Below are 8,526 nucleotides of genomic sequence, written 5' to 3'. Positions count from 1 at the left end.
CTCTCCTCTGGACCCGGTCACTGTACTGCATGCCTCGACCCCAATTTTTCTACAACTACCGGTCCGCTTTAGTCTGGTAAAAACGGTCAGAGCAGTATGGAAAATTATTCGTAATCGACTGGCCTTATCGCCAGTAGTTTCCCCTCAATTACCCTTGCGGGGAGTCTCAGTGGAGTCTATGAGTGTGCTCCCCCTGTATCATAGCTTTGAGATACCAGCTAATTGGCCTTTGGGAGCTCTGTTAGCCCCTGAAACAGGCCAGATTTACTCATTTGTTCAATGTCAGGCTCGGTTGGGCCTTGGCCCTCAGCATTTTCTATTATATGGCTTCTTAAGAGCTGTGGTGACTAAGCTATTGGCTGGGGTGGAAGGGAGATTAGACAATGTTCATTACTCTGCATTGCTTACCTGCTTTCAAATGCGTAAAGGTTCACTTTCTTGTATGTACTCTTTTGTGCATGTGATCCAACCCTATATTATATATGACTCGCTGCTCTCTACATGGTCTGTTGACTGTCAAGAGGACCTGGACGTACAGATGCTTAAAAATTCATATGTGTCTATCAATCTTCTTACCAACAACGTGGGCCTTCGAGAAATGCAACAAAGGATTTTTCACCGGATTGTGTACTCACCGGCAAGAGCGTTTCAGATGGGCCTAACTCAATCGGCGGCCTGCATTCGGTGCAAGGATCTATCGGCCACCCTGATACACTGTTTATGGGCTTGCCCGCATAGCCAACATTTTTGGGACAGGATACGGAGATTTCTCTCAGGAGTGTTCAAAACTGAAATCAAGTGGTCATGCTCTTTTTGCTTCCTTAATAATGACGTCGGTGACCACAGTCTCAACATAGAGAATTCTACATTTGTGGCGAAGGCTTGCCTGATTGCCAAGAGGTGCCTCTTATTGAAATGGTTAGAGGCTGAAGCACCAGCGTGGGGCTTATGGTCCGCTAAGATGACTGAATTATACCTATTGGAATATGGTTCAATGTACAAACGTTTTACACCTAGGAAACAACGACTCTTTAGGGACATCTGGGCCCCTTATTATGAGACTCTATCCCCAACTGTCCAACAAGTAGCACCACTGCCGAGTACATGACCCGGTGATGTGTGGGGGTATCCCACTTTCCAAATCTGGGGAGCTCCACTCGGCGACAAAAGTACTTTTCCCACTGACTTTTTTTTTTTTTTTTTTTTTGGTGAGGCCATGCTGTTTCCTTTTCGTAGTAGATTGTGGTGTAGTACTACGCAGCACATTATGTGAATTTGAAACCATATATGTTTCGTTTGTACTTTTGCAACGTGAATCTCTACTGGGGGGTGGTGGGAGGTGCGGGGAGGGGGGCAAGGGGAGGGTTGGGGGGATTCTGGATACAAAACATAACCCAAGAAAACTTGTTATTGGAGTGATGTTAAAGAAGGTTTATATTGTTAACATGTTTTGTTGATGTAGTTCTGCATCCTCCAATAAAAATATATTGAAAATAATGGAATTAGTTGTTGCGACCGTTGCTGCCCGATGTCTCCACAACGCCCACCTTACCTCTTTGGCGACTCCCTTTTTGCCTGTTGGAAGTTTGGCTGCCGCGGCGTCATCTTGCCATTCTCCTCCGGCGTCCCTGAACCGGCTGAATGCTGCGCTCTGCCATGTTTCCCAGCAGCCTAAGGGCACGCGCACGGCGTGGCCCCGACTCAAGTACCAGCAGTGGCGCAAACCTCAGGTGCGTCCCCCTGAGGTGACGTCATCCTCACCGGATATTTAAGATCGCTGAAATCGCTAACGAATTGAGTTAGCAAGGGTTTTCCTTCAGGTATCGGCGGATGGGATTCGCTCTCCGCATACCTTGCTACTTTGCCTCCTCGGACTTACCAGGGGTACCCGCTCCTCGGGGGCCTCGCTTTCTCTTTTGCTTTTCAGACTGCAGTCTGGAACCAGTACTCGCTCTTAGAGGGCCCACGTTCCCGGACTTGCTACTGAATACCACTTCTGCCCATCCACTGAATACCACGGCCCATCCAGTCTGCCCAGCAAGCTATGTACTTTTTTTTTTTTTTCACATACTTGTTACTCTTGGCTTTTAGTACCTTTTTGTTCTATTTCCCCTCCACCCCACCATTAATGCAGAGAGCACTGCTGGAACTGCATCCAAGTGAATATCTAGCACAATTAGGGGTAGCAACCGCCGCAATAATCAAGCTACACCCATGCCTCCGTCCACCCAGACTACGCAATTTGGACCCCGTTGGCTGTTGTCCATATACAGATCCTCCTTTCTACATTCCCCCTGCCGTTGTATCAGAGAACTATGCGTTGAAAGAGAAGTGTTGGACTTTCTCCCCTGCCGTTGAAGCAGAGTGCTATGCTGGATATGCATTGAAAGCAAAGTATTGGCTTATCTGGTTTTGGGGAAGTAACCGCCGTAACAAGCAAGCTACATCTCGCTTCTTTGTGAATGCAAAACCTTTTCTTTTTTTACTTCCACATTTCCTCTTGCTGTTGAAGCCCAGAGCAACGCTGGAGTCTCACCAACCGTGTGCATGTACATCGAACAAGGGCATTATCTCCAGGTAGTAGCACTCATTCTCGTGAGCCACATTAACAATCAACAAATATTGAACAAGCCTAATAATTGGCAATACCTATAGCCTATGTCCTAACTGGTAAATTTACATACTCTTACCCACCCCTCTGGTTTTTTTTGGAGACGGCAGCCCTCCATCCTTCCGCTCCGTGAAGGTGGTATACCATTAGCATCCCGCTCAGTGAATGCCACTCCAGCCTTCCGCTCCGTGAAGGTGTTCCACCTTCACGGAGCGGAAATTGTTTCATACACATTCAATAGGGATATCCTGAAAACTTGACTGGCCGTTGGCCCTTAAGGACGGGAACCGCCACCCCTGGAAAAACATTGTATGAACTAGTGGAAGGAACCCCACACCTGCACTTTCTTTCATTCCGGCCATTGCTTCTCCTCCTTGGTATCCACTGAAGAGAGCAAGGACCAACATTTCACACTGTGTATGTTCGGTGTTATCATTGTGACATCCCTATCTTTTACTTAAGCAGCGAACATCTTGAAATCAGTCTCAGGCATTGCTATAGTAGCAGTTGCTTATGAATCAATTGTAGTATGTGCAGTAAAAAAGTAAAGTAAATTCTATTGTTATCTTTCCTTGTGCTATTTTTAAATATTTAGAATTTTTTGAGTTCAGCCAATGTAAGAATCATTCATCAGCGGTGTCACGGTGGAAAAAAAGGTTGACAACAACTGTACGAGATCTTTAATGAATAAGTTGTCTTGGATGGTTTGGAAAATAAGCGCAAAATAAATACAGTTACAAGGAAAGTCATTTATTTAAGGTTTAAAAGATCTGCTGTTCTCAAAACTCCTTTCTTGCAAAATGTATAAAAGACTGTTCTCATCCTGCTAAGATGTGACACAATTTCTGGGCATTTTAGGCAGGATTTCTCCACAGCAGCGCCGCCCACGGTGTGAGCTGTCATGGAACTATTAGGGCCTAAAGCAATAAAGGGGGGGGGGGGGGGTTTCCCATCTAGCGTCTGTGCGGAAAAATGGTTAGAACATGCTCCAAGCACCCCTTCCGTTGGCAGTGGCAGATACCCTGAACCCTTCCCCGTGCTGCAGTAACTGACTCTCGGAGCTTTTTCCCCACCCCAAGCCGCTCAAAATGATGTCCGGACGGGGGCGCCGCGATACCCATTTCCCGGATCTGTCACTGGGGGCTCCGTTTGCAGGAAGCAGCCGGCTATTGGCGCATGCGCATCCGGGCGCTTTGTCGCCAGGGACCGTTAGAGCGAGGGTGGAAGCTGTTTGCGGGCGCCCTACGTCACGGGTCGTCGTCGTCTTCTTGGAAAGGGGCGGGGCAGACGCAAGTTCGCTCTCACGTATGGGCCGGCGGCGTCGGTGGGGTCAGGCGGAGGTTGCTGCTGCTGCAATGGTAACGGCAGCGGGTGGAAGCTGGGCCTTACAGCCGCTTCTCCTCCTCCTCAGCCTGTGTGGACTCTGCCTGGCAGGTGAGACTCCTCGCTACCCTCTGCTCTGCTGTCTTCGCCGCTTTGCTTGCGTTAGTGACGTTCTCCCCATGGCCTTATAGACCGGATGTCTGGCGGGAGACTGTGGGCTCGGGGCTGGCGATTTGACAGCCCCATCCTCTCCCGATGCAATAATGGTATCTGCGGCGCTGATGGCAATTGGAATTCGCAGGACTATAAATGCAATGCACTTAGGGTTGCCAACTGTCCAGTCTTGGACCGGACAGCTAGATTTTCTGGCATTGTGTGCAGTGTCCAGCCAGAAGTGCCGACTGGACACTAAAAGTCCTCTCCCCCACAGCCTCTCAGTTGAAAGGCAGGGTCGGAGCCTATCGGAGGAGAGCTGTGCTGTATCCCTGCCCCCTTGCTTGTTGTTGTAACTGGACAGCATGGGGAAAGGAGACAGGACACCGCACAGCCCTCAGTTCCCAGTGGCTCCATAGATGTGTGAGCTATGGCCTTCTTGGTCCCAGCCCCTCTCTCACAGTAATGCTGGGCCGGGACCCAGGAGAGGGGCTGCAGTGAGCCACGGAGGAGAAGGTGGAGAGACAGGAAGACAGAGAGAGGTAGAGGCTGGGGAGAGGAGAGGAGAGAGACACATGGTGGGGAGCATGGGATGGTTGAGATTCAGGTGGGCATAGAGGGAGGGAATGGGTCACAGGATCTCATGCTCAGTCCAGCCAACAGCTGTCTGAGAAGTTGCTCTGTAGGCTGTATGTTCCTCCCTCCTGTCTCACTCTGGATCCACACCTTGTCCCTTAGCAACTTGGAAGTTACCTTGTGTTAAATGAAAAACATATATTGTATAGCAGTGACCGCCCCTCTCTGCCCATGACTGTATCCCTTTCCTGGCCCTTTCCCTTCCCCAAACAGTCTCCCCTCTATCTCCCCCCCCCCCCTATAATCTCCCTGCTTCACTCAGGCCTGTTGCTGGGCTGCCTAGTGCCCCAGGCAATGCAGGTAGCATGGCTAGTCATGAGGGGAGGGACAGTATCTCTCTCCTTTGACATGACTGGCCAGCAGTCACATAGGGGCTAAGGAGTGCTTGTTTCACTTCAATGGTGGCATGCAGCATTGGCACTCGGCCCCTTGATGAGATGTTTTAGTGCCCTCTAGGCTTGGCACCTTGGGTAGTTCCTGCCCCTCCTGGCAGCCCAGCCTCCCCTCTATTTCCCTTCTTCCCTGCCCAACATGTTTCTCACCCTCTGAGATAGAGTTTGAGAGAGAGAGAGAGAGAGGTAGCATGTGTGAGTGAATGTGTTTGTGTGCGAGAGAGAATGAATATGTATATGAGAGGAGAAAGTTTGTACCCCACCCACCACCATTACCCCCTAATTATCCATGAAATAAGAAATGGGGAGCAGCTAAGTGGCAGGAGCCCCCTTCTTTGGCCTGAGAGTCTGAAAGAGAAACTGTTGCCTGTGTGAAGCCTGTCAGCCAGTTTATTGCCTTGTTTAGATAGTTCACTGGCAGGATCTAAAATGTATGTAAATGGGGGTACCATCTCTTCCCTGACCCCCCCCCCCCCTTTTTTTTCTGGTCCTCTAGTGTCTAGTCCTGGTCTGTGGAAAAGTTGGCAACCCTAAATGCACTCTGATGTAAATAGGAAAACTTGGATTGGCTCAGTGTTTTCCTCCAGAGTCAGGTCTTCAGTCATTCAGCTGGAAGTATTTTATGTCATACATATGTTTATGTATCCATCTATAATAAACAGCTATACAACATAAAAAAATGACATTGCAAGTGTTCTGTATTGATTTTAGAATTTGGGCTTTTATTTTAATTTCCAAAGGTTAGAGGATGTTTCCATGTCAGAATACATGAAGTTTTTGCCTTCTGAAAAACAAACATCACTCCAGAATTTTTAAAACATATGGGTCACATGGGGATGATATTTAGGGTTAAAAAGATGTGAATGTGAATCTTTGAGACTCAACTCATTGATCAAGTGACTCCTGGAGTGCCAAAGGTTTAGTATCACTGTTTTGTTTGTTTATGGAATGTGCTGCTGTTTGGTATCCACGGATGAGGTGTAGAGCCCCAAGGTGCTTTTCTCCCCTATGAGGAAAGGCTAACGAGATTAGGGCAGTTCAGCTTGGAGGAGAGACAGCTGAGGGGAGATATGATCCTAAGGTTAGGTCAGGAGGCGGAGGGGAGATATGATAGAGGTCTTTAAAATCATGAGAGGTTTAGAACCGGTAAATGTGAATTAGTTATTTATTCTTTCGGATAATAGAAGGACTAGGGGGCACTCTATGAAGTTAGCAAGTAGCATATTTAAAACTATTCGGAGAAAATCTTTTCACTCAACCCACAATTAAGCTCTGGAATTTGTTGCCAGAGGATGTGGTTAGTGTGGTTAGTGTAGCTGGGTTCAGAAAAGGTTTGGAGAAGTCCATTAACTGCTATTAATCAAGTTGACTTAGGGAATAATTACTGCTATTTTATTTATTTATTTATTTAACATGTTTTGCATACCGTCATTTGGTTTCGCCATCATAATAGGTTAACAGTTACAACAGGGTTTCTACAGTAAGTATAATAGGTGAAAAAGTTGAGTAAAAATAAAAGCATCAGGAAATGTTGGTTATTACATATTGAAAAGTTTTCTGAGCTGTATAGTATAGTATAGTTTCCCGTATAGTAGGTTTAGGGGTTCAGATGAGACTCCATGGGTGGAAACAATGGTATCTCTGTTTTCTTAATGTTGTATTAGGTGGGAGACTGATTGTGTTGATGTTTGAGAGGATCTGAGTAGGCTCTGGTGAATAGCCAGGTTTTTAACTCACTTTTTTTTTTAAAACGTTTTGGTGTTTGAGTTCTTAAACAGGGCTGGCGATGGATATAGCTCTCTCACAGGTTGAGATCAGATGAGTGGTTCTTACGTGAGGGATTTTGAGGAGGCCTTTATTCGTTGAGTGAAGGTTCCTTTTTGGAGTGTGTAGTTCGATGTGTTTACTGGTATTAGTAGCATGGGATCTACTTAGTACCTGGCAAGTACCCAAACACTAAGTAGCTTGGATTGGCCACTGTTGGAAACAGGATGCTGGGCTTGATAGACCCATGGTCTGACCCAGTATGGCAGTTTGTTTCTTGCAGCTTATTCTCAACATCTTGGATGCTTTATGTCCCTCCCCTGCTGATGCTCTTCAATAGAATACTTCATGCCCTGTCATTCCAGTGCAGCAAAGAAATGATTTTATGTTGAGTCACCAAAAGTTAGAAAAAAGCATAGTAATCAACATTTATAAGAAATGTTATGAGCCAACACATTTATTATAGAGAGAATTTGACATACAATAACTGCTTTAACATATCGTGCATGAATGACTTTGGGAGTGAAGACTTAAATGTGTTTTGACCATGGATTGTTTTGAAAGAAAATTGATGTATTTGAATATATCTAGGAGCCTTCACTTTCATGTGTTCATTATAATCAACATAAACAGGACAAAAATCAGTGGAAAAACCTTTTTCCACTGAGTTGCTGTATAGGTGAAGAGTTGCATAATGCTGTTTCACAGGCCAATGCCTTATTTTTGTACATACTAATAATTTATAAATAGAACAAAATTATTTCAACACCCCTTTTGAAACTTGGTTCATTGCAAAGGTAGTTATTTAAATTTTAGATGCAAAAGCATCTTATACTGGAGTGTTTAGTAATGGAAATCTACAGCTTAAACCTACGGATTGAGGGGCCTCTTAATAAAATATAAAAAGAATTTCCTAAGTTTCAAGTTTTGCAGGTTGTTGGTTTGTTCGTTTTTGTTTTTTTTTTGGAATGCTTGTAAAAAGTGGGGAAAAGGGGGGGGCGGCTGAGTGGTAGGTTATATGTCACAGAATACACAACACACTTAATTACAAGTATAGAAGCTTTACTTAAGCCTGAGAATAAGCAATCGGAGCATAGAGTTTGCATTAAAAAATATATACACAAAATACTTTCCTCACAATTCCATATGTGATATCTTTTGGAAATCTGGGACAACGCGTTTCAAAATCAGCAACAAGCTGTTGGTTCTCTGATTTCACAGTTAATCTCATGTTGCTCTTTTTTTAAGTTAATATTTATTTATTTATTTATTTATTTAGAAACTTTTATATACTGACAACCGTTTGCACATCGTATCGGTTTACAGATAACTAAAAACTTTAGGCATTGCCTTTACATGGAACAGAACTGTGAACTAGGGAACAGCAAACATCTAAAAGCAAATTAATAGTATTTACAAAAGTAAGAGACAAATAGATTAATTACAGCTTGAAAACTGGGAAGGCAAGTGGGGCAAATCGTAAAAGATAGGCAACTTCGGTAACTGGCAAGACAAAGATGGACAATTTACAAAATATTAGACAAGAGTTAGGTTGCAAAAGCGTGAAGATCAGAGGGCAGGCAAGGAGAGGAAGAGGAGGGGAAGGAGAGTGTTGCTAAAAACGGAAGTAGCAGCAGGGAGTGCTGG

General features: G+C 45.2%; 1 protein-coding gene across 2 annotated transcripts in view; it reads left to right on the top strand.

Annotated features, from left to right (window-relative positions):
* Nucleotides 1–3,810: 3,810 nt before the first annotated feature.
* The window catches only part of IFNAR1 (interferon alpha and beta receptor subunit 1), a 114,897-nt gene continuing 110,181 nt past the window's right edge, over nt 3,811–8,526 (top strand). The window contains exon 1 of one of the 2 annotated variants that reach the window (XM_029603558.1): nt 3,811–4,045. In XM_029603558.1, the coding sequence (XP_029459418.1) occupies nt 3,919–4,045 (127 nt within the window). In that variant the 5' untranslated portion in view covers nt 3,811–3,918. The remainder of the gene's footprint in view (nt 4,046–8,526) is intronic. The other variant, XM_029603557.1, reaches the window with a different exon arrangement.

Source organism: Rhinatrema bivittatum, chromosome 5 (genome assembly GCF_901001135.1).
Source record: "Rhinatrema bivittatum chromosome 5, aRhiBiv1.1, whole genome shotgun sequence".
Classification (NCBI taxonomy): Eukaryota; Metazoa; Chordata; class Amphibia; order Gymnophiona; family Rhinatrematidae; genus Rhinatrema; species Rhinatrema bivittatum.
This window is presented reverse-complemented; position numbering and strand designations above follow the sequence as displayed.